Source organism: Anas platyrhynchos, chromosome 1 (genome assembly GCF_047663525.1).
Source record: "Anas platyrhynchos isolate ZD024472 breed Pekin duck chromosome 1, IASCAAS_PekinDuck_T2T, whole genome shotgun sequence".
Classification (NCBI taxonomy): domain Eukaryota; kingdom Metazoa; phylum Chordata; class Aves; order Anseriformes; family Anatidae; genus Anas; species Anas platyrhynchos.
This window is the reverse complement of record NC_092587.1, coordinates 123,081,783-123,107,848: the sequence shown is the minus strand read 5'-3', so window position 1 is coordinate 123,107,848 and position 26,066 is coordinate 123,081,783. Positions and strand designations below refer to the sequence as shown.

The following is a 26,066-nucleotide window of genomic DNA, read 5'->3' as shown; positions in this document are numbered from 1 at the left end:
AATCTGTATTCTTGGAAAGATTAGGCAAAGCCTAGCTCCAGCCAAACCAAGCAACGTGCTTCTTTTGTGCAGCCCTCACAGCAAAGCTCACGGTGTACAGGACAGCTGGGAACCCCATCCATAGCTTTACCCTAACACAGAGCTCATTTATGCCACAGCTGGATTCACAGTTCCACACCCAAGTCCCAAACCAGGTACTATAACCGCATCCCTTGAGCCTATAGTATGTGGAGTACTAGTAACACGCTAATGAGAAGCAATCTTTGTAGGCCCAGTGCAAGGAAATCAGCAAACAAGAAGGAACAGATCACATCGATAGCAGCTGCTCATCTGTTCTGAATTTAGCCCTTTTAAAAGGGTATGGGTACAAGCTGGGTACTATGTAGTGCGTAAGAGGTAATTTTTCAAGTATTTGTGTTACGTCATTTTTAGTTCTGGATGGCATCCTAGCAGGTGTTTGTGTAGATCAACTGTTGCAATGGCAGTATTGGTAGTATTGCATACTCACCAAGTTCGCCCAGGTGACAGCTTCATTCACTCTCAAAACTACCTCTTTTCCCAGTAAAGCACAAAGAGAAGACCTACTGAAAATCATGCAGTGGAGTGTTTCGGGTGTTAGAAGTGTAAACTTCTCTGGTAAGCATCTCTGGTATCTGATTTCAGTGACACATTCTTCATCACAAATGTTGATGACAATAAAGAGGTAAAATAATGTTGATAATTAGGGTACAGTCTGCCATGTTTTGATGACACACTTTTGACTCTTACTATGAATTCCTTGAAAATTCTGTATATCCAGCCTGTAAGGAAAGAAAACTGATAAGCCCATGAGGTTGCTTCTGCCTTATGTAGACGACAATAAGTAGTGATTTAATATAACTAATGCTTTTCTTATTTTAAGCGAAGCCACCATTCAGTTAATCTTACACAGTAAAAAGACTACCTTGGAAAGCTTTGGGTTTTTTATTCTCACCGTATAGCGTTTTATCAAGAGACAAATACTGTAAAGCACATCCATCCATTAGCAAACCATCCTGCTTCCTCTTCACCATCGGCTGTTTTCCTTGTAGGAACCTTAGGTAGCAAAAATTGACTTAAAATCCACCTAGGCTTCCCACACAGCCAAACCACGCAGCACCCTGAACTCCATGAACCAGTTTCAACACAGTTACAGAGAGCATAGAGCAAGCCCAAAATGCCTCCATCTGTCCAATCCTCCCCAGCCTCCTGCCCAAACCCTGCTGGTGCATCTGTGGTATTTGTATGGTACATAGAGAGCAAAAGGCTGCTATAAATGCAGCTGGAAGTTGTGCTTGCAGGAGGAAACCTCATGCAGGTGCAGAACTAATGTTACAATTTCCTTATTCAATCTCCAGCTGGAGAAAGGGTCCTCCTAGTACTGTAAATATCACTGCATAATTCAGAGCACCTCTTGGACCGCTCTAAATTTGTGCTGAACATGACCTCAGAAGCAGCCCTAGGTTTGGGATGAAACAATTATTTCTGTTTGCCCCTTTTATACTTTATTTTTTGTACAGGGGCTCATAGATTTGTAAAGAAAATTTGATCTTCTCAGTATGCTGCCTCAGTCTGACTGATGCCTGTTATTTCAAGGTGTTAAGTTGGTCCAATAAATGTTCATTAACCTCTGCTTCCATTTACTTAATAAAAGTACACTAGGTTATTCAATGTCTCAGAGTGGTAAGATTATTGTATTGAAATGGTAACCTAGCTTAGACAATCCTGGCCACTGTCATGCAACCTATAGCGTGCAGCTGTTTAAAATCAGAGAGAGATTTCTGATCTCACCACCAAAACTTAATTCTTCCATCTTTGGATTTGATTTGGGTCAAGAAAGGTGCTGTGCCACCAGCCACTAAGTGAAAAGATCACTACTTGCTTCAGAAGCACCATTAGCAAGGTTACTCAGTTGATTTTGAAAGGACAAGGTAGCAAGATGAGACTTATCCCAAAAAGCATTGAACTGGGGTATATGCTGTGTAACTGGAGCCATTAGGAAAAGTTAATGAGTTAATAATGCACAGACTAACATCAGTATTTGTTCCATTTTTGTTCTTTGCTCTAAGGAAGTTATTTCAGAATGTTATCACTGAAATGAATATTTGGAAAGGTCACTAAAGCTCACATTGCTTTTTGCAAATCTAGATTGAAATACTAGACACAAACAGTTCTGGTCCTATTCTGTTCCACCGTGATTAGCTCTCAACATCTTTAATGACTATTACATAAATAATTAATTCTTACCTGGGAGACAGGTACGTTTCCCGTAGCTGAGATCTCAGTTAAGATTTTAAACATTTAGGTAGTTAATTACTTTTTGTACAGTTCTAAGCTTTTCTTTCTAAGAAAAAACAAAAAGAGGTGTGTATATGCACATCCATGTGTTCTGCTTTATCTCTTCATAGCAACTGCCCTGGGAATATCAGTAACAAGCACACTTAGACACATCTCTGTGTTCTCTAACAACATCTATGTTCTTGTGATTAATATGTAACTTGAGCCTGTTTCTGTGTTAGGGAAGGAAGGAATTTGCTTGGGTTTTTAAGTATAGCTCATCTTGAAGCTGAAATATGAGCCTATTTTTTTTCCCATTCCCAGCCATCCAGATGGAGACTTCACTTCCACTTCTTCATAAAATGATCAGAGTAGTGGGGCAAGTCTTGCAAACAGCAGGGAGAACATGTGGATTGTGCTGAATGTCACAGTTAACAAACCAGAGAATATGTCAAAAGCATGACCAGACTTTTAAAAGAGAGACACAGCAGAGCAGGGAGGACTCCAGAGTAAGGAGAACTCAACCCATGCCCAGATCTGCTGTTGCACTAATCCACTGGATGTGCAGAGAAAATTCAAGTCGATGCAAAATAGCAGAAGGGTCATATGCTTGGGTTTGTCTCTGTGTGAGAGAGAAGGGATGGGGAACAGGTGGCATCACACTCAGAAACATGATTTTATGGTGCATTTTCCTAACAGTTAGCAAACTTTCCCCTCTGTATTACTTAGTATCCTTGTTATAAAAGATCTTTGAAGATTCATCTCCAAATTAGCCAGGGAAAGATGAGGAGAGTTTGAAGAGCAGTTTTGTAGAATACTTTATCTCAATGACTGTAGTTAACACAGGTTACAACAATGTTACAGCACGTAATACCAAATGGTAGAGAATCCATCCTAGGCTTATGCAGAAAATGAAGTGGTTTTGTTTTGTTTTGTTTTTTAATTTGTTTTTAAACTCAGTCATTTTTCACTACATTTAATGACTTAGATGTCTGAGCATCTCCTTATGCCCATTTCTGCTTACTAGAGTAGACATAACAACAGCAACAGCTCTATCAAAAGTATAATTCAGTAAAGATTATTATCTAAGAAATCAGTAAAGATTTCTGAGATTTTCCAGTGGGCAAAAGATGATAAAGCCCATAGTATTGTTTTCTGTTGAATATGAAAAATTCCAAAACTGTCTTTTTCCATTTATCATTAGAAAAAAAAAGATGCATGCATATAAACTGTGTAATGCATAAAATCAGATTTGTCTCGAAAGTTCACAAGTTAGCTGGTCATGATGACTGTCTTAAAATATATTGTTCTTTTCACTTATCAAAATTAGCATTTAGTAAAGCCATCAGAATATTTCCTGTGTGTTACAAGAGGAAAAGGAGAGAGATCCTGCTCCCAGGAAAAGACCTTGGGTTTTTTGAGCAGTTCAAAGAACTACCCCTGGCTGCACCCTTCTGAAGGGTTTCAGTGCTGGCAGTTGAAGGATTCTACTCTGCCCATGTCATCTTTTTGTGATTTTAAATCTGCAAGACTAGAAGCAGAGTAGAAAAAGCTTTAGCTTTCTCCTGTGTAAGTGTTGCTTGGCTCTGCTGCAATTCCGAGTATTCTGTCAGTGGGATGTTAATCCATTGAAGGCAACGGAAGGAGTCCCGGTAATTCCAAGCTTTGACTTTTGTTCTAGTCTTGTGTTTTCATCAACATGTTTTTAACATATTTACTTGAGTTTCATCATTAATTAGTTTAGAAGTGGGAAATTGCTGAGGTTGTTGCTGTCTGCTTTCTCATTCCTGCCCCCCATCCAATTTTTGCAACAGGTTGGTTGCTTCATAGGCTCAGGTGCTGTGTGGGGTTTGCACGCGAGGCCTCACCCCAGAGAAGACCTTTTCAGATCCACAGAGCAATCAGAGTCTCTCCACCTAGAGTTATACAAACTCTACTCCTGGTTCCGTGCAGAAACCAGGCATGAGGGAAGGTTCACGTTGCTGCTCAGAATGGACCAAATAGGACTAAATCCTGCAGATTCGGAGATCAGGGCTCAGTGAGTGGTGTACATTGCCTCCTGAAGGAGAACCTGGCCTTCTCCAGGATGGACAGATCTCAGTAGCTGCTGCAGAGGGAAGTTTGCATTTAATGGAGAATGCTCTGGGGAAACCCATGAGTCTGAGCACAGAGATCCCCCCGAGACCCTGGTCACAAACCTGCTGGAGCAGAGAAGAACTTGGAGAGCCTCAGCCTACAGCAGCAGTCAACCAATGCTCACAGGCACTGTTGCATCCCAACAAAAGCCCAGACCTTAAAATGGAACAGAAAATATTTTGCTAAAACAAAACTGAGCATTAGTCTGAAGATCAGAAACAAGGTGGCTGAGTTACCACATTCAATCTACAGAGCAAAGCACTTTAAACTAAAACTAATTATCAATTTATTTTTTTGCCTCTTGCAGCTTGTGGGTAACTTCACAGCTCTTTGCTGTGAAATTCCTATTTCAGTTTTTGATTGTTTGGAGGTTTGTTTTTTAAAGTCTTGCCTTCCCCGGGGTTGTGAGGACAGTTGGAGCGCTCTTTCTCCTGTAGTCCCCATCCTGACTGACCTGTCACCGTCTCCTGAAGTGTTTCTGACAAATGCTTTGTCTCACTGTGGTGGTTTAACAAAGAAAATCTTCCTCTCCAAAAGGGTCAGTTCCACTTATGGCCAACAAAAGGCTGCGTTGTGGTTTTTATTTGTTGATTTGCTATGAACACTGGCCTGTTGAAACCTTACATTTAAATCTTAAGTCCAAGGTTTTAAATATTTAAGTCACGTTTATAAAGCTTGGGAGCCTCTTGCTGCACTATAACATAAAAGTATGCAAAGTCAGATGGATAAGGACACTTCTTTGTACTAGCGTAGTAAGAGCAGACATTTTGTGTGTCATTACCTGACTAAAAATAGTGGAGGTCTCTTGTAGCTGTTTATTTTCTCAGGGAGGATTGAACAATATTACCCAATTACATTAGCCTTAGATACACTGATAAGATTAGATTGGCATATATCACAGTCCCGATAGACAAGGAGTTGACACAGGCCCTTCTAAGTGGGATGATGCAAGATTGCCTAAGCTTGGCCCAGGTGTGTCCTGACCTTACCCTGAGGTGTCTTGCTGCCCAGAGGAGTGACTTGTAATGGTTTTCAGCAGTCTCTGCAAGACCTGCCGTAGGCAAGACTCAAGCTAAGAAGAAGGAAACTCAGCTCTCTGAGCAAAAGTGACAACTAGGAGGAAGAAAGTCTAAGAGCTCAGTGAATCACAGAAACCAAATGTCAGAAGGGACCTCTGGAGGACACCTGGTGCAGCTCTCTGCCCAAGCAGGACCACCTAGAGCAGGATGCCCGAAAGGCTTTTGAAGATTTCCAGGGAGGATACACCACAACTCTATGGGCAGCCTGTGCCCATGCCTCAACACCCACACAGCACTGAAGTGTTGCCTGCTGTTAAGAGGGACACTGCCTCTCATCCTGGCACTGGGCACCACTGAAAAGAGCCTAGTTCTGTCCTCTATGCACCCTCCCCTCAGGTATTTATGGACATTGATGAGATCCCCCTGAGCCTCCTCTTCCCCAGGCTGAACAGCCCCAGCTCTCTCAGCCTCTCCTCACAGGAGAGGTGCTCCAGACCCTCCATCACCTTTGTGGTGGCCCTGCACTGCACTCTCTCCAGTATGACCATGGCTGTCTCATACTGGGGAGCCCAGGACTGGACCCAGCACTCCAGGGGAGGTCTCACCAGGGCTGAGCAGAGGGGAAGGATCACCTCCCTCCACCTGCTGGCAATACTAACACGGCCCAGGATGCCATCAGCCTTCACCGGGGCACGTTGCTGGCTCATGTTTAGCTTGGTGTCCCCCTGAGCCCCCAGGGCCTTTTCTGCAGAGCTGCTTTCCAGCTGGGTGGCCCCCAGCAGGTGTTGGTACCTGGGTTTGTTCCACCCCCCGCAGGACTTTGCACTTCCCCTTGTTCAACTTCAAAAGGTTCCTGTCAGCCCTTTTTTCCAGCCGTTTGTGATGGTTTCACACTGAGACTCGCTGAGCACCACCATACTGTTCTCACCTCCCTGCCGCAACCCCTCAACAGAACAGGGGAGAAAATATGAAAAAAAGAACTGAAGAGTTGAGGTAGAGACAGGAAGATTGCTCACCACTTACCATCATGGGTAAACAGACTCACGTAGGGAGATTAATGTAATTTATTGCCTATCACTAGCAGACTAGAGCAGTGAGAAACTAAAAGCAAACCAAAAACACCTTCCCCCCTATTTGCCTTGTTCAGGGGATGAACAGGGCATCAGTCCCAAATGCTTTCTCTCCGCCGCTCCTTCACAGGGATGCCGTCCTTCCCCAGCTGAGCCTGGGGCTGCCCACAGGCAGCAGCTCTTCAAGCACTGCTCCCACATGGCTCTGTCCCACGGGGTCCATCCAACCCCCAGGAGCAAACTGCTCCAGCATGGGTCCCCCACGGGTGGGGGCAGCTCCCCCCAGACCCCCTGCTCCTGCGGGGGCTCTCCATGGGCTGCAGCTCCGGCCCAGGGCCTGCTCCCGCATGCAGTGGCACAGAGATCTGTCTCGGTCTCTAAAACTTAGCTTAAATCCAGTCAGCATTTACAGTCGTTTGTGTCCCACGCTACCGATGAGCTGTGGGGCATTGGCTTGCTCACAGCCACTTTCAAGTGAGTTTCATAGTGTCAACGCTACTTACCACCTTGTAGGTGTCTCCTTCTAAACTAAGTCAGTCTTTTCAATATAGTCTAATGAGAAGTGCTAGTTCTTTGACCTTTTATTATGTCTCCAAACATTATTTCTGCTATGTCTTTCTTAGTTAAGGCCTAAGCTGGACACACTCCAGATGAGGATATTTTACTAAAAGGCGTAAATGTTATTGCATTATAATATGTCATAGTTCCTTTTCCGAACCTTATCAGTTACAGCATTTTGTTTGGTTCTTGATTGTTGATATGCCAGCCATTTACAGCAATACAGAAACAGGAGGTTCCTTTCCTCAGCAACACAGCCATGCCTGTAAGCAATGTATGTTGTATCTTCTGATATGTATTGGCTTACATATGTCAACATCTATTTTACATATCACATTGTTCCAAATTACCTGGCTTTCAAGTAATTTGGAATTAATCACAGCCTACTTTAAGCTTTGCTGGCCTAAGAAAATTCTGCAAATGCAAATTTCACCATTATTTTTTGCCTATCAAAATAATCTATCACCTGCTTCGGCACAGGAATTTGCAACAAACTTTATCTGATTGCAAGTTTAGCATCTAAAGCATCTGTACTCTGCTTTCTGCCTCTCTGCCAAGCCTCACACCAAGAAAGCGCCTGTCCACATAGGGTGTGATACATATATCTCATCGTCACAGCACACCACATTGAGGCATTGTCACTCTGCACAGTGAGGAAATGCTGCAGCCAGCTTCTTCTCAATTCATATGCACACAGCTAGTTGTCCTTTATCGCCTATTTATCACATTTGCCCATTTGTTTATTCCTGGCACTGTGCACTCAGCTTTGTTTTCATAATTAAAAGTCCAGAACTAACACCCCAGGGAGCTATCTATGTGTATTTTCACACCCGCTTGCATGACATAGCTTGCTGAAAGTTCAGCAGATCCTCACCCCACCAGGCACTCAGTGCTTCCTTGCTTGCAGCATACCTATGCAGAAGACAACAGACACTTCATCACTGTGGCAGCTGCTGTACAAGTGGCATTTCCTTGTGTACCAACAGGCATCATTATTATTTTCCGCCTTTCAGAGGCACACTTCACTGGCTGACACTGTGGCACACGAAGCCACTGCTGGCCCTGGAGTGTCACCAGTAAACAGTTTCTTGACATCAGTGAACAGAAGTTTCTTGAGATCTCTTTCATATTCTTGCCAGCTTGAAAGCCCCTCACACCAGAGGAAACAGCATGTAAAAGAGGAGTAAGTGTGGTCCTAGCTTCCTCCTCTCCTGGGTGTAAGAGTGTATCGTAAACCATGCAGAGACAATGGCTCTTCATGAATTACAAGCTCATGTTCTCACAGTAACAAAAATCAGTGCTTCTGCAGGACCACAGTCTGTGTCCTTTCTGTAGGTAATAAAGTAGGTTTCAGAGAAAGACATCTTATAGGGAGTATAGACTGAGGCAAACAAGTCCCCCGCAGTCTCGCAAGCAGAGGTAAGGCTGTGAGGAGCAACAGTTATGGGGATTCAAGGCCAGCTCTTGGGCCAGTGCAGGAGCCAGCCCATGCCCTCATTGCTGCTGCTGCTGCTGCTCTCTGCCTTGAGGACCACATCTCTTTGTCCTTGTTCAGAAGTGCCCTCTCCCTTTCCATCAGACCAGGGCATGGTTTAAAAACTTGACCCTGTTCCAGCTGAAGCCAGATAACTCCCTGTAGTCACTTGTTAGCTGTTTACTTCTTGCTCATCATTTTAATGAGAGCACGTAAGTGCTTTAACCAACCCAAAGACTGCCAACGTACTGTTGCAGGGAAGATGCAGGAGGAGGTAGAAGAGCTGTAAAAATGTAATCTTCAAAACAATCTGGTTGCAGTAAGTAGAGCTAATAATAAAAGTCTGAGAATAAGAGCATTTTTACGGTGTCTTAAACTAGGGCATAGAGCCTGTTTTGCTGAAGTGCTACTGAAATTCAACTGTTAATTCATTTGGGTCCTGAAAAAAACATCTCTCCTTGCACCTTTACACCAGACCCATGCTGACTTGAGTAGATCACCCGGTGTAAACCAGCAATTCAGATTCAAATCTGAATTCCCATTTAGATTGCTGCCCTTTCAAATTCAACAATTACAACAATTAAATTTTCTGATCATTACCCTTAGTTTAACCCATTTCTTTCCAAGGTGACTCATAAAAGTTTAGGGGAAACAGCTGGTCTCCTAGCCATCAAAACAAGGGCGAGGGGGCGGATGTGGCTTTCAAGTGCAACATTGCAGTGATCCAGCTTCAAGCACAGCCCTACTGCAGCAGCACAACAAAGGCGCCAGCAAGTCTTGGCTCAGAAGAGGAACAAGCAGTTTGCAACAGCAGTGAGAGATGGCTTGTGGGGGGCAGAAGAAGGGCAGCTTAAGCTAGTCTCGGTGCAAACCTGTAGCCACATCACAAGGCTCCCAGCGCAGGTGAAGTCCCTGCACTGAAGGGAGTTCAGAACAAGCACTAAATGAAATTAGCTCTTCATCCAAAAAGCAAAGAAACGGGATGTGCAGACAAAGTAAACTGTGCCATGGGTAAGTATAGTAAAACTGATGGAAGTTTTAAGCCTTTTTAAAATGCCTTGGGTTTCTTCGTAGGGAATATAAGTTTTATACTGTACAAAATAAGACTTTACATCAGTCTTTAAAGGAGAGAGAAATGAAGAGGGAAGTATAACAAAAATAAAGGATGTGGTGAAGGTCAAAAGTAAGAAAAACTGCAGAAGTAATGAACTTTTCACATTGAAGGCTAAAACTAACCACAGAGTACAAGATCTGACTGGTTCAACTAACCACGGGGTCAAGAAAATCATGCTTTGGGCAAGACCTACTCTGTCCAGAAACAGCTAATATTTGTCGTATTTGTGTTGCTCTTTATATTAGAGATGAGAATTTAGAAGATCAGCTTTGCCCCAAGACAAGCACTTCTGATGCTGGTCTTGTGTTTGTTTAGGTTCCCACCCACAGTTGCTTCTTTGCAATGTAAAATCTGAAGTGAACACCAGACTTCTTCCAACAGCTAGCCACTTGGTAGTGTCCCTTGATACAGTTTCTTTTAGATCTTCCTTATTTTATATATTGAGATTATTTGTTTTGTTATGCTTAAAAATTGACAGCATGCATATCTTTAAAATAATACTTGTTATGCTTTTGTTGTTGTTGTTTGATGTGTTTGTTTGTTTGTTTTTCTTAATTCATGGTCTTTATTCCCTTGTTAGTATTTTCTATAAAGCTCTTTTAAAACTGTTTTTGGAGGTTTGTGAGTTTAAATTCACTACAGCATGTTCTTTGACCTCCCTTGGTCTCTATCAGATTTGGGCAGCAGGCAGGGAGAAAGGAGGAATTGATATTGTGTCAGTGCAATAAACACATAACTTGTCTCTAAAAAAAAACAGGCACTTAGAAAGGTGTGCTTGATGCAACTAGAAAGTATTTTTTTCTTGCCCAAACTAACCCTGTCACATGAGGTTCACACTAGGGCAGTGGTGATCGTGACAGCCTATTTTCTTGCAAGGCTTCACATCCTGCAAAGGAGGAACAGCGATTTTCTGGCATAAGAAGCTTTATCTCAGTTGATTTGGTTCCTCCTGAGTCTGTGACCACAAAAACTATCAAAGGAAAACTCAACACTTTCAGGATTTAATTTTTTAAGAGCTAACAGCGAAATGTCATAAAGACAAAAATTAGCTAAAAAGCCACTTCATTAAATACCTAATTAGCTAAACACCCACTTCAAAATTGGTGATGAAGCTCCAGTCTCAGCTGGATGGCATTTTCTGCCATTCTAGCAACAGTTACCTTTATTTACAGTGATTCTTCTTGTCTTGGACTTCATATCTATTTCCAAAGCAGGAAAGCATGGTAAGACTCTACACGATAAGCAGAATAGGCAATGAATTCATGACATAAAGCAAGTGTTAATGTTAAAGACCTAGCTTTGTCCCAGGGAATGCAACATAGAGGTAGAAACTACAGAATATCAAGACCAAGAGATAATACCCAAAAACAGGTCATTTCTTTTTTTGTGTGTTTACTTTGACCACTTCTCCCTTCTAATTTAATAGCAACTGGCTGCAGCGTATAAAAACAGTTGCACCAGTGATAAACACTGTGTTTACTAACAAGTACTGTGCATTAAAACAAATTGCTTCTTCCAGACACTTTAGACTGAGAGCTCTCTGAACAAGCCTCAGCCAAGAGGAGCATCCCAATACCATGCAAAAAATTTTTGAAGCTTACACAGCTTCAAATTCTTCCGATTCTTTCAATTCTTCCCCAGCTTCTGCCCAGAGGAAGTCTTTCTCTTCCTGCCTGGGAAAGGGATGCAGATTCTGTGCAGGCCAATGATTTTGTAGACTGGGACCCTGCTGAAAGGGTATCATGAGTGAGAGCTTCAACAGTGTCCTTCTTTACCCACACAGAATCATGTTGTCTCATATGTAAGATAATTTCTCAAATGTTACAGTAAAAGGCAAACAGGTGATGTTTGCAACAGGTCCATCTTCATTTCAGGTAGATTGCAGGATAACCAGGTCCAACCCTCAACTGATTTGCTGAGTCCCATTATGAAATGTTTGCCCCATAGCTGTCAGGCCATTAGTAGGATGTGAGGGCAACCGTGTTATGTCCCTTCTATGCCCATGCACTTCTTTAGGAGTAGCATCGGGGTGTATGCCAGATGATGTGATCCTGAGCAGGGATGAAGCACTCCTTGCACTTCTGATTTCTCCCTTCTGCTCCTGGATATGGATATGGGCACCTGAGAGGACTTCTGAGCTGTGAAACGGGGCTCGTGAAAGAATGAAGTGGGCACTGGCAGTCTGACCCAAGCTTTCATGGTGCTGGAAGTCCTCTCAGTGTTTTGAGCAGCAATACTTTGCTGTCTTGTCCAGGAGTCCACTCTGGGTAAGCACAGGCAAAAGATGATGCCTGAGCTGAGCACAGGGAGCTATGAGGAAGGAGCGAGATGGAGGAGAGGGGAGGAAAACCATCAAGCTTCTGCACTCACGTGCCAGATGCTCCGTACCATTAGGAACACAGACTGCTGATCTTCCAAGGGCTCAGGGCTAAGAACAGGGTTTCAGAGCCCCCATTGCTGGGGGGAAACTGAAAGCCCATTACATGCAGCACACAGTTCCTCAGCAGCCACAGCTGTATTACAGAGAAGCTTTCGGGGGCAAGCACTCGGTGTTTGACTGCATGATATGTTCAAGTTATCGATGCCCAAGGCTATTGTCCCACAACTGCAAAGTTCCAGGCCTGGTTGTTGTGAAGCAAATTATCACACACAGTCTCCCTGTCCTTCACCTCACAGCGCAACCTCTGCTAAAACCCACATCTTGAGATGTTTCACGTTCAGATCTAATCTGCCATTCTTGTGGATAGAGAAGCAGCATCTTTGAAGCAATAATTAACTTGAAGGCCATGCTGTAGCCATTACTCAGTGAAACAATCTTCAGCTTTGATGTATTTCAGCACAGAGAATGAAAGCGTGGGTTATAAAAACTCGTTAGGCATCCATCCTATGGGAAGTGAAATATGACCTTTTGTGCCCAGTGCCCTATCATCTGTGTCAAACCTATTGATAAACCTTTCCTGACAGGATGAAATACTGCTCCTGTAAAGGCATCCTTAACATAATGCGCCTCTACAGCATTTGGCTGCACTGGGTTTGAAAAACAACCTTTTATAATACACAGATGAATTTAGCATTTAAGAAGATTAATGGATTCATAAATAGCCTGGAAATCCAAACTCATTGAATTTAGTTCACGGAACAGGTCAAATAGGCATTTATCAAACCATCTGGCATCTTTCTTTGCTGGAGGAAAAAATGTGGCCTAGCTACAGATAGCTGGGGGAGCCACCACAACCAGGAATACGTGTTTTTCTCCGTACTTAGAAATTGCTGGTGCTAATGATAAAGCAGTAGATCTTTTTGGACAGGGTGCTGCCCACCAAACCCGGCTGCTCACACGAACATGTCCTGAAGCCAGTGGAGATGCGGCCTTTTTGGTGACAAAATGCATGGGCACAGCTTGATGGGGGGAAAAAAGGGGGAGGGAGGGTTCCATGTTTCACGAAGCAGCTGCTCCACCAGATTAGGAATGTGTGGTCATTTTGTGAAGGGGCAGGGACTGGGGGAGGTCCAGGCTGGACCCGCCATGCACCAGCTTCTCACCCACAGACACTGGGTTAAATAGCATTCACGGGCTTGCTGTGGCCCTTTTTGCTCTCAGAAGGCAAATAAAACTTGCTGCGAGTCAGAAATGGCTGATGCCCGGGACTGCCAGACCATGGGGGCTTTCAATGCTTCTGGAGCTCATGTTCATGTTGAATTGTTCATGAAAAGGTGAGGATGGAGAAAAAAAAGAAGTGTGGGGGGTGTTAAGGAAATGTTTGAAAGGGTTGTTTTAATTCATTTCCAGTTTTATTCTCATTTCATGACATTTTAGCCATAATAAAGGATTGTATATGTCATATAATTTCATATGAACATGTACACCACAGTATGGTAAGCTATGTATAAGGATTTAATTAATTAAAATATCACACAGGTGTATTTCTATATAGTCTCTTTGTTTTTAAAGCATTGCTACTTAACACAGTTGTAAGCACTGCCACTTTCTAAGTCAGCATTTCTGTTCTTTGGGCTGCAATAAACACCTTGCCATTTGCTCTAGACTATTAAAGGGGCATTTGTGTGTACCCACTGAGCCTTCAAAAAGAATTCTGGAGTAATTCAAGGATGTCAGAATAAAACCTTTTTGAGCAACTAATTTATTTTTGAGAGAAAAATATCAAATTGTTTTATTCATGTGCTCTAATACAGAAAATATAAATCCTTGTGGTCAGAGTAGCAGCTTTCATTAAAGATTTCAATGACAAAGCATGTAAGATGTCATATAAAAGAAAATGACAGCATGGTTGGTTAGCATTGTGTAATATGACATGCCATGTGATGTACACTGCTGGTAGAAATGTAAAATATTTCCTACAGCCTGGCTGCATTCTGCTCCAGTTGTCAGGCCATGAAATAATCTATGAATAAAAACAATATACTCCTTGAAACAATAAATTTGTTGATAAAGAAGAACACATTTGAAACAGTCATTAATGAGTACGCCACTGTGTTGAAATAGCTTTTCCTCTGAGACTTTTGATGAAAACGTGTCTCTCTGGTTTTCCTGCAGATGTGCCAGGGTAGCAGGGGGAGAAAGGATAAAAACCCCATCTGAGGTCTCAGCCAACACGCCGTCTTTCCCCCAGACCCTCCCCAGGTGCCGTTCTCCTTTTTGCAAGAGCTGGCGTAGCAGCCCCAGGTGGTGCCCTGGGCTAAGCAGGGACAGGGACTAAATGCTTAAGCAGGACCCATGCTCCAGGCAGCCCTTGGACTACTTGCTCTGGAAAACAACCACTGCAAGAAGTGCTGGGAGCTGAAAAGAGAAGGAGGCGGCTTTGCGGCCACCTTCCCCTGCCCCAGCAGAAGCCCCATCAGCCAGCCCATCCAGCTGTGTGGCGTTACTGAAGACCTCGGTGGTGTTTGACACCTCTTCAGGAAGGCCCATCTGGAGCAAGAGTTTAGAGATAAGGCTGTTGAACTTGCTCTCCGTGGTGGAGAAAGGCTCTCCGCTTGGGGTCGGGCTGTCGGAGGTGACATTTAGCTCCACCGGGTCGAGGCAGTACCCTTCTGGCGATCTGTCATAGAGCACGTCCATCAGGTCCATCCCAGCTACCGAGGACGGGGAGGCACAGGCGATGTCCCTGACGAGCCCGTAGCTCTCCATCCACTCCTTCAGCCACTCAATGCGGCAGTCGCACTCCCAGGGGTTGCGGAAGAGGTACAGCCGCCCCAAGAAGTACACGGGCTGGAAGACAGAAAAGGGCAGGGTCGTCAGGTTGTTGCTGTTCAGGTGCAAGGAGACCAGGCTGGTGAGGTTCTCGAAAGCCCCCTCCTCAATGTAGTTGATCCTGTTGCGGTCCAGGTACAGGACCTCCAGCTCCACCAGGTCCCGGAACCAGGTGTTGGAAACGTTCCTGAGGAAATTCCCCCCCAGGTTGAGCATTTTCAGGCACCTCAGGCCGTCAAAGGAGTTTTCTGGAAGCTCACTGATCAGGTTGTCATTCAGGTACAGGTACTCCATCTTCCGGCAGCCCTGAAAAGCTCGCTCGTGGATGACATTTATCCTGTTGTCCTGCAGGTTCAGGTATTTCAGCTTGATCAGGCCCTGCAGGGAGTTGTAGGCTACTGCCTCGATCCTGTTTCTCTCCAGGTAGACGTGGGTCAGGTTCTCCATGCCCCTGATGGCACCCGGGATCCTTCGGAAGTTGTTCTGGAAGCAGAGAAGCTCCTGCAGGGCGGGCAGCTCGATGAAGATCCTGTCCGGGATGTTGAAGAGGTTGCAGTCCGCCAGGTCCAGCTTGACCAGCCTCCTGAGGGCGGTGAAAGTCCGCGTGTGGAGGTAGCGGATGTACTCGTTGTGGGCCATCTTCAGCTCCGTCAGGCTGGGCAGCCCCTTGAAAGCCCCTGGGGTGATGAAGGAGATGTTGTTGTGGTTGAGGGACAGCGACTTGAGGGAAGGCAACGTCCCGAAGGCCCTCTCGGCGAGGAACTTGATGCTGTTTTTATCCAGGTTGATGGAGGAGGCTTCGCAAGGGAACTCGCTGGGGATCTGCCCCAGCCCAGCACGGTCACAGAGGACGGAGCAGCTCCGCTCCTGGGTGCACACACAGCTGGCCGGGCAGGCCCGCACGCAGGCCCACACCGCGTGGGCACGGGGCACCCAGAGGATCACTGCCAGAGAGGGGCACGCCGACCCCGTGGAGGTGTGGGAGGAGAGAAAGGGGAGAGAGAAACATCGTTAGTAAATGTGTTAGGTGTGAGAGAAGATTGTGCTGCCCCTGCCTCCCTTCCAGCCAGGCTAATTGTCACCCGCCACTCATGTGTCCACGCTGACCAAAAAGGCCTTGTAAGCAATCCTAGACATCTGCTGGTGGTTTATAAACCCTCTGAGAAAGGGTCAGGTTCCTACACCATCCTTTCTGAAGAGTTTCTCTCCCTAAGGGGGGAAATCATCTAGACCGGATGGAACAGGCTGCCCCGACAGGTTGTGGGGTCTCCTCCCTGGAGATCTTCAAAAGCCACTTGGACATGGTCCTGTGGCATGGACAGCCTGCTGTGGGTGGCCCTGCTTGAGCAGGGCTTGGAGCACTGACCTCTGAGGGCCTTTTCCAACCCCACGCACTCTGTGATTCTGTGACCACATCCCCCTGACTGGTCACCAAAAGCTGCTGGGACAGGGTTTGGCCAGGGGAGCTGACCGAGATGCTTTGAAGGCCATCAGCTGTGTGTGGGTTGTGGTGTTTCTGTGTGGGGAAGGGAGGAGGGCAGTGTATGCTTGTCCCAGCAGCGGGCAGGGGAGATCAGTTAGTTCCCTGGGGCAAGTCAATATTCCTGCTTTTTCTTCTTTCTTTTCTTTGTTCATAAACCTAGCATTTTTCCACCAAAACCATGAGCTGGTGCAGCACTGTAAGGGGAACTGTCAGCTGCTAAGGATGCTGCACAGCGTTTAAAAACAGATTCCTGCTACGTTTCAGTAGACAGACACGAGGAAAGACAAATTCAGGAGTATCGTTCAGATGCTTTCTTAGTGATCTCATCACAAATGAGATGCTCTGCACCCTCCAGCACAGTTTCTACTGTTCTGCCAATTCTCTAGACAGTCACCACAGTGTCTTAGGCTTGATGGGATCAGCCCCTTCGTCATTTTATCAGCCTGACACCTGGGAGGTGTGTGGGTGCTGTGGTTTCTTTTCAAGTTAGTCCCAAGCAGGCAGATGTCCAACAAGGAAGAGAAGGTGAAAGCTCCTGGGGACAAATCAGAGAAGAATGAAAGGAATAGGAGACATCAGCCTGCTTTGACAGGCTTTTTTTTTTTTTTTGGGGGGGGGGGGGTGGAAACACCTAGGCAACCAGGTGCCTAAGAAATAAATTCGTTAGAGAGCAGGAACAGAAAACAGATCTCATTTTGTAACTGCTCTCAAAGGCACATCCTACCTGCTCCTCGCTGTCACACCAGCAACCTCTCCATGCAGTCATTAGCAGGAAACAGAGGTACAGCTTCTGCATGATTTTGCTGCTGCTGCTGTTCGCTGGCTCCCACACAGGCACAACAACCCTATCATACTTCTTACCATCTTTACCACCAGCCAGCTTTATTAACAGCATTGCTGGGACCACAGGAGCTCTGCCATGTGCTTGGCGAGCCCCAGGGGCCGAAGGACAAGGAAGGGGCTTTCCCCCACACTTTGGCTTGCTGTCTGGAGGGGTGCTCCCGGCAGCAGGACCGCCTCTCCCCGCTGCTGTGCAGCAGTGATTGCTCACTACAGCTGTGTTCCTGAGGGGATTCTTATTAAGCCAGACCTGTGAGGCGATCTGCCAGGCAGGCTCAGCAAACATCGATCTATTATGATTTTCACAGCCCCTAGGGCTTTAGTGCATGGACCAGATGACAGTTTGAACCGCGTTTGCTCTGCCCTTCCTCCATCCTTTCTGAAAGCAACGTGTGCAGTACGGTGCTTGTGAGTTTGCAGTGCCTGTGGCTTCGTCAGGCATGAGACCTGTGAAACCTGCTGCCTCGCGGGTCCCCGCTGACAGCATGTCGACTCAGCAGCCTCCCAGCCTGGGTCTGCTCGAACTGTCCTGGCCACTGAGCATGGAAAGCAGATCTAAATATGTGGAGGGAGCAGCACAGAAGGCCTTTAGCTCTGGCCTCTGTTGCAATTCGGGTCTCACCAAGCCTGGCGATGCTATCGTGACTGGAGAATTAGCAAAACTTGATCTTGAGAATAGACAACAGTGAAGGACTTTGAGAGAGGGAGAGGATTTTATGCAGGTTGTCATTGCTTGATTGCTTGTTCATATGCTCTTCTCCTTTCTCCTGACCCATTCTACTTATTCCTCAGCTGCAGCTAAAGGAAAGTTCCCCTCGTGCAGGGCCCTAGGTAGGCAATAAATGCAGATCCTAAGGCCAAGAGAGGGGACAACAAACCTCAGATGGCTCTGTCTTTGCACAAGGGCCTTGTCTTTGGCTGCCCTTTGCACCATTCCATGTTGTTGCGTGCAAACAGGGGCATGTGTTGGTTTTGATGCACAGTTACATAAACTGAGGTCCAGACAGATTAAGGATTTGCCTGTTCACAAACATTTGGCTGCAAGTGGCTGTCTGGAAACAACTGATAGAAGTACTGCTTCTGGAGCAAGAGCCTTTCACAGGCTCAGGATGACATCCAGCGGGACTTATGTACACAGGCTGTCCTATAAGTGAGGTTGTCCCAGGCAAGCTCAATGTTTAGCTACATCTGCCCAACCTCAGTCATGTCTCTGGCCTTTGGAGCAGACCTCTCCCAGCAGCTATGTGTACTGTGTGCAATGTAGAAGTGAACAAAATCCTCTCCTTCCACTCCCTGTTTGCTCTCTGATCGATTGATAAAGAAAAAGTGTGCACCCAAGCCATTTTCCAGCCTGTTCTCTTTATGCACAAGGTATACTAGAGCTAAATCTAGGCCTTCTCGTGGCATTTCACAGCACAGGTTTAAGATCTCTATCTACAAACGTAACTCTTCGCACTGTGCAGAGCACAGAAAGCAAGCCCTTGAGGACCAGCCAACTAGAAAACACCTCCCTGCAACAGAAGCTCAGAGGAGCCCCTTGGCAGTGACTTTTTGTGTCATTCTCCCTCTTTCTCTTGCAAACGAAATCTACCCAAATCCTCTGTCTGAACCCCACCAAACCCTCGGGCGAAGCTGCTGGTCAGTGCACAGGAGACCAGGTCTCCACTGTTGTTCGGATCTCCTCTGACCAACACAGCATGAAACATTCCTGCCTTGCCTTTCTTATTCTTTCCCCAAAAAGGATGCTCTTTGCTTTTAACACTGTGGCAGGCAGGGCAGCAGCTGGACAGTGCCTCCAATTCATTGGCACAGAGGTGTGCAGATGAGATATGTGTTTAAAAAAAAAAAAGGTGAAATACAGCATTAAGGTAAAAAATATTGGTGAGATTAAGGAATAAACAAAGTTCCACCCAGGGATGATCTCTTTTGCTCTTTTACATAATATATTATTTCGGTATTTGAAAGGAAGAGTGAGAGACTAAAAAAAATATAATTGCAGAGATTTTAGAAGGATGAAGAGACAATGATTGCAGTAATTGAGTCTAACCTACACCTTTCAGAACAATCTGTCTAACCCGCTACTGGGTAATGCAGAATAAGAGTACTACTCACCATTTAGAATGATGGCAAACATTACCTTGATTATTCACTAGTGGCATTTCAGGTCTGGCAGGCAAACGTGAGGGATCTAAAAGCACATGGGAAGAGCTGAGGCAGGTTTCAGCCTCTGTCGTTTGCCTGCATCATTGTCCCACGGCAAGGTCTATGCTTAGAAAGAGGATCCTCTCGCACACGGTTTTGAACCGATGCGGTCCCCAGCAATCCGCGCCCGCCTTCCTTCCACCACCTGGCTTCTGAGCGATTCCTGCAGCTTTTTGCTGATCTTTTTCACGAGCTGGTCCACATCCTGCCCGCCAGCTGTGCCAAGGGTGTGCTCCTACCTGAGGTGGGAACAGATCGCCAATGGTCAGGGACTGGCTGCCTCCCCAGGCAAGAGGTGCTGGCGCAGAGCATCGCCAGACTAGCACTGAGCAGCCCAAACGAAAATTCCCAGCAGAAAGCACCTAGATGCCTCACTTACCTGGCCAGGCAGTGGCTGTGTCCTCCCTCCTGCTCACAAGGCTGCCATTAGCCGCACGGGTCTGCCTCAGGAAAGTTGGCTTTTTTTTTTCTCGCAAGCTATCATTTAATGGCAGGAAAATCCTCAGTATCAGAGGGGGATTAGTGGAGATGGAAGAATATGTCTGTCCTCTAAAGCTCCAGAAGCAAAACAGGGATTGCAGACAAACTACCCCCGCCCAACTACACTCCCCCCACCATAAAAAAAATAATAAACCAGGCCAGAACTGGATGCCTGCCATTCAAACAGCATTACCCAAAGCCATTACTCCACTGCCTATTAGATAATGGCCAAGGGGGTGGGAGTGGAGGGTGCAGCCTAAATGTGATTATATTTGGGGGCAAGCACAGGCTTACGGTTGCAATTAATTGAGCTTTCCAAATAGGATGTCAGTGAGCTTTGCTCCTAAAGGAGGGGACACCAACAGTGCTGGGAAAAGGGACAGCAAACACAGGGAGCTTGCATGGTGTATATGGCCCTGAGAATAACACTGCCCCGTCGAAGGGAGCATTTTGCTTGTGGTGTTGCAGCTGGTGTGTGGAAATCGTCAGGACAGGTTTGGTACATGGCAGCGTTTCAGCATTCAGGAGGTGAATTGTTTTTTAAAGCCTTTTCTGGCAGAATGATGACAGTCTCTGCGGAGAGTGGGGGCTGAATGAGTGAGTTATCTCAGCCTCCCGTGCCTCAGGTAATTGCGTTCAACATGTCAAAGGGAAAAATGGCTCTAGTCTTTATTTCTAAGTGAATTATTCTGCTTATTTTTTTTTCTTTCTTTTTTTTTTCCCTCGGGAAATGGAATACCTGATTAATTTATGCTTGATACAGCAGGAAAGATTCGCCTGTGGACCAGCCTGCTGCTGCCTGGCTCTTCCTGCAAATTAAAGCAGCCAGCCGCATTATTTTGGCTTTGTCTTGGCTTTCCCTCAGTCTTAAGGCATCTGCCTGGCACCTCTCTAAAGTGACCTGCGTCTAACCAGCATCCGAACAGGCTGGTGCTGCGGGGCAGGCTGGAGGGAAGGGGCTGACCCACACAGCACTGAGTTTATCCAAAGGAAGCGTGCCTGGGGGTGCTGAGCTGGGACTCGCGTGCCTCTCCCCACCACCTGCAGGTCCACCCCCATCCTGCCCACTTGCTCTGCACCCCGCTGACTGCACTCCGGAGGAAAGAGATTTGCAAAGCCCACCTGGGTGCGTTGCAGTCACCGCCACTGAGACGAAGCTGCTGGAGACCTTGTGGGGACAAAAGTGCCACGGGTCAGGCACTCACCAGCTGGTGTATTCCCTTTAGGTCCTGGTTCTCGTGAGAATAGCAGGAAATCACAACCTGTCTGCTTGCAGAAAGCAGATTGTGAGGGGAGAAACTTTAGTCCTGTCTCCTTTTTCCCCCCGATGCAGACAAGCAGTGGAGGCAGTGGGTCAGCAGGGAGGGTATGCTGGGCTCGGGGACAACCTGGTGTGTGAGCCATCAGCAGCTCCCCATGGGCTGGACCTGCTGTTTGGTTTGCAAAACAGCAACAAATCTGCTTGTCACAAGCAAGGAGGGGCTGCTTTGTACCAGGTAAGCAGAGTTTTGCTGCGATGTGCACGCTCTCCTGTGCCTCCCTGCTCTTCTTCCGCAACAGGCAATGGGGACTAGCAGGTCCTAGGGGCTTGAGGGAGCTGTTAAACTGAGAGCTGTGTGCACCTCAGTAGTCACATCTGGGGGTGATGGTGGCAGGATGTTGCAAAATCAGCAGCCCCGGCAGCAATGCTGCAGAAGCACCTGGAGGCAGGAGCACCTGCAGCAGCCCACGTGCTGCCCCGTGCTGATAGCAGCAGCTCCGAGGATGGTAGCAGCACATTTCCATGTGTCACCGACCCTCACGAGCCCACGCATGCCTCTCGACCACAGCACTGAGAAGATGCGACCGCCTCGGTGCAAGCACAGTTGGGGAGGCTGCTGTGGGGAGCACTGAGGTCTCCACTTCTGGGAAACTCTCTGGCTGTGGGCAGCCAGCTGGCCAGCGAGCATTGCTGTGTGAGCAGGGCCACAGAGGAGTGTCAAGCTCACCACCACGGTGCCTTCTGCCAGCCCTTGCAGCTCCAGCTTTGTTTTCTGACCACCCGTGGTGCCGAAATGAGATGGCATCGTGAGAAAGAGGTCTGGTGAGAAGTTTCCAGTCTGCTTAGGCAGAAAAGCTTGACTACCGAGGGGTAGATAAAAGAGGCTTGTGTTCAAAAAGAATAAAGAAAAAAAAAAAAGAAAACAACTCGGCCTTTAAACCACACCTTGACATTTGTCAGAGCGTGACTCAGGGCTGGTTGGTGAGGGCTTGGGGCCGGGAGCAGCCCTCACTGCTGCCCCTCTGCCCTGCCAATGCTTTGCCACCAAGCACTCCTCCTCACGAGCTGTGCTGCCACTGGGAAGAAAAAGAAGAAGTAAATAATGTCTTCATCTGATCTACTGGTGAAAGAAATAAAGAATCTGGAGAATAAAAGACATTGGGGCATGACCCGGAGGAGTCCACTCTGCTCAGGCAGCACATGCTGGCCAGCCGGCCTGGCTCAGCTCCGTGGGCACACCTCGCAGGGCCAGCCCCCTCACTCCTCCACGTGTTTCGCTTGAAAACTTCATGTGGGTTAAGGGTTTAGCCGTGTTCCCCACCAGCAAGCACTGCTGCTGGTTACACAGGCCGCTGGCCACCACCTGCGGTCCCTGAGTCACCACCGGTGGCACCAGGGCCCTGTGTCCCCTCACCCGACCCCGGCCTCAGTTTCCTGCGCAGCTGGGTGCCCGCTTCCCTCTTCCCATGGCAGCAGCTGTCCTGCACACCCCAACAGCCTTAGGAGGAAATCCCAAATTGTATAATCCCTGCTGGTGCTTCCTCAGGCCCTTCGGGGAACCGTTCGTGCTGCTGCAGCCCTACCAACCCTCCTCATCGCTGTGGGGTCGGAGGGACTTGCGTGGAGACCTTCCATCCATTTCAGCCATAAACCCGCCTCACCCCAAAGACCAGTTAGGTGCTTTTAGCCCCTAATTCACTCTGGCAGCCTCTGCTGAGTGACCACATCTCACTGCTGGGAGTGCATAGCCCTGCCCCAAGGGCAGGCATTACAGGCCGAAGCACAGCCCGCTGTATGGTTTCTCCTTCACTGGGCTGGCCTGGGCTTCCATGCTGAGCCCCAACCTGCGTCCCCACACGGGCAGAGCTGCACCACAGCCATACCCTGTGGTGGGAGCAGAGACCCAGGAGCCTGGAGCCAGCAGCACGAGCGTCTTGTGAAAGGGAACAGCACACTCTAGAGTAGGGAGTTTGAAGCAAACGCAGCGCACCGCAAACCACAGGCTAGGGCACTGTCAGACAGCCCAAACCCCTGCCGACAGCGCAGTGACACCTCAGGCCGACCGCAGACAAAGCAAAGAGCTTTTCTTACCCCGGGGACAGACCGTGGCTCCGTCAAGGTCAACACCCCCACACTGCCTGGTGCGAGGGTTTGCTGATGGCATCCTGGCCACAGCAGCTCATGGGGTTTCTCCCAACCCGTCCGTCTGACCCGGTTTCATGTCCTGCTCGTGCTCATCAATCATGGCACTTCCTACAAGGCAGGAGCAGCCACAGGCACCCACCCTCGAAGCAAGCTCCCACCTCCTGTCGCAGTGCTGCAGCACAGGGAGAACATCGCTGGGGTTATGGGGACGCTCCCTGCCATACCCAGAGCAGCCCTGGGGAGGGAGAGGGAATCTGGCTCTCTGTTAACCAAAGCTGAGGGCTTGAATCTGCATCTCCCAGCTCTCCACTCTGAGTCTTGGCCTCGACTACATTTCTTTTTCCTCAAGCTGGCTGGCCATGCTCAGATGTTTAATTTCAGGGACAAATGGTTGCTGGTAAAACTTGACCTGGGGCCGGGCTGCTGCTGTCTTCCCCAGCTTCTGCCTTCAAGCAGCTGCTGCTCGTGTCCCACAGGCAGACAGGGAGATGGCACAGCCGGCAGTGCCAGATCCAGCCAGCCTGCCCTATTTCCTGTAGGGATGGCGTGTAGGGATGCAGGGCCTGGGGTCCTGGGCTCATGCAGCTTGTCCTGGCTGCCCTGCCCCAGCCCTGCAGGGTCATTTCTGTCCTGTGTGACAAGCCCAGAGATGCTTTTCTCTTGCTCAGCTCCTTGTGCTGCGCTTTCCCCAGGCTGCTGGCAGCTTTCAGTTCCTTGTTAGCCGATGGGAACGCTGCACAATTCCCTCACGGCTGGCGAGTCCATTCATCTTCATAAAGCCGCTTCCACAGCCCTGCAAACACCTTTTGGAATAGCCTCTCTACAGCCAACCCGCAGCATGCGATATGTTATTGAAGCCAACAGCCCCCCCAGGCCTCGGCAGGCAGGTTATTTACCTCCTGGTGATTAACATCTCCCACCAACGTGGCAGGATCAGTGCTGCCTCCTCCCCCTCGTACAGCACAGACATCTGGGGCTTGTTCACCACTTACCTGGCCCCGCATCAGGAGCCTGCTCTGCAGCCAGCTCAGGTGCTTGGTGGGAGCAAAGCAGAAGCTCTCCTGAGCCATGGTACCATGCTGCAAGGTAATTTGTGCTCTGCTCGCTGTCCTTCCCCACCTGACTTCTGCTTCTGAGCCCCAGGTAACATGGGGCACCCCGTCACACAAAGCACTCGTCGTTACCTGTTTATTGATACACAAGGATAATTTTGTTGTCTAACCTAGGTGCCGGCAGATAGGAAAGAAGCCAATCACCTATGCAGAAGTGAACTTCAACAGCATAATCATCAGCACACTAAGCAGAAGGTTAGCACAGTTTGCTCTTGCAGGTGATCTGGAAGATTTGTTAAATGAACTTACCATGCCTTCCCAAGCATATAATCAAAATGGAAACGCATTCACCGAATAATCGAGCCCCAGATCGAGAACTTGGCTGAAAACACAGCAGGAGAACTGACTAAAAGCTTTTCATCGTGGCCGAGTCCTTCCTCAGCCACGCACACACCTTTCACCCCCTCCTAGGCAAGGAACTAGCACGAGGAAGCCTGCAGCAGTGACAGCTTCCTGCAGGGGTGCTGAGCAGGTTAGCTGCATGCACAACCACTGAGAAAGGCTGGCCCGTGGGCAAGGGCCAGAGAAAGTCGGGCAGCCCAAACTTCTCCTTGCTCTTGTCAGAAAAGCTGCGCTAGCAACAGCTGCGCTTTAGCAACAAGTGTGTTGCAACAAGTTGCTGGAGCTACCGTGCCCGCTCTGCGTTGTAACAGAGAACATCTGCTGTGCGAGGACGGTGGGAAACAGCAGACACCGAGGAGGTGAACACCACGCGTAAGAGGCAGGGGAACGAACGTACAGGCTGCAGAACCACATCGCTCAAGCGGAGCTGTGAGAAAGGTGAAGGGAGCGCTAGACGTGCAGCATTAAAAATAAATCACACCAGGGCTCTGCAAGACACCGCAGCCCTCAAAAAAAAAAAAAAAAAAAAAAAAAAGAGATTCTACACAGAATTTTTTACTATGGTTATTGGTTCCTTTTGATTTCGGCAGAGCTTTCACATTTCTCTGAGAACTTGTGCTGGGGACGCACATGGAGCACCTGCGGGTGCAGGTGTGGGATGGGGAAGTGGCACCGTGCCTGGCACTGCTTGGCTGCGCCCACCTGCACCCTGGTGCCCCACAGGGCAGGACAGCACAGTGAAGGACCACCAAGGGCCACTAAAGGCCATCTCCTTTCCTGTCCCCACTCCTATGCCACAGATGGGTGGAGGAAACCCAGGAGATCAGGGAGCCTGGTCCTGTCCTGGGGTCACCTCGTGAGGAAAGCCAGGATCATTTAATCTCCCATGACGTTCCCACACATCTCCTGAACTCATAATTTGTCTCCTTGCTCTCTTGGCAGGTGACAGCACACTTTTGCAGCTCACCACTGCAGGGTCTGAGGCAGCAGCCGTGTCCCAAGCTCCTGAAGCAGTTCAGCTCACAGCCCTGGCCACGCATCCCTGCACCACTCAGGACACCCAAAAAACATCCTCTCCCTCCTTGGTGCTTGGTGAGCACTGCCAGCAGCTGTTTGGGTGCATTTGGTGGCAGCCCACCCACACTCTCCGCTGTCAGAGCAATGGGTGTGAGCTAGGAAAAATAGGAAATCTTGCTGCTTGGGGCTGCCACTCTGATTTTTAGTGGTACATTCTGAAAGTCGCAAAATAACGAGTAGGTTGTGGAACTGATGAATTAAAAATCTTAAAACTATGCTCCAAGCAGCCCTGGGCTTTGTACTGGC

General features: G+C 47.8%; 1 protein-coding gene across 10 annotated transcripts; it reads right to left on the bottom strand.

Moving 5' to 3' along the window:
- Window positions 1-13,591: 13,591 nt before the first annotated feature.
- Window positions 13,592-25,282, bottom strand: NYX (nyctalopin). Of its 10 annotated transcripts, XM_038171447.2 has the most exons (6): window positions 24,651-25,282; window positions 21,006-24,473; window positions 20,623-20,692; window positions 19,783-19,880; window positions 19,314-19,642; window positions 13,592-15,822 (listed from the first exon to the last, which is right to left on the bottom strand). In XM_038171447.2, the coding sequence occupies exons 5-6, from the start codon at window positions 19,333-19,335 to the stop codon at window positions 14,423-14,425; spliced, it is 1,422 nt and encodes a 473-aa protein (XP_038027375.2). In that variant the 5' UTR covers window positions 19,336-19,642; window positions 19,783-19,880; window positions 20,623-20,692; window positions 21,006-24,473; window positions 24,651-25,282; the 3' UTR covers window positions 13,592-14,422. The 10 variants fall into 10 exon arrangements, with proteins under 10 accessions (XP_038027375.2, XP_038027364.2, XP_038027370.2 ...); XM_038171436.2 differs by lacking the exon at window positions 20,623-20,692; XM_038171442.2 differs by having other exon boundaries at window positions 19,783-21,149; window positions 22,090-24,473.
- Window positions 25,283-26,066: the final 784 nt, after the last annotated feature.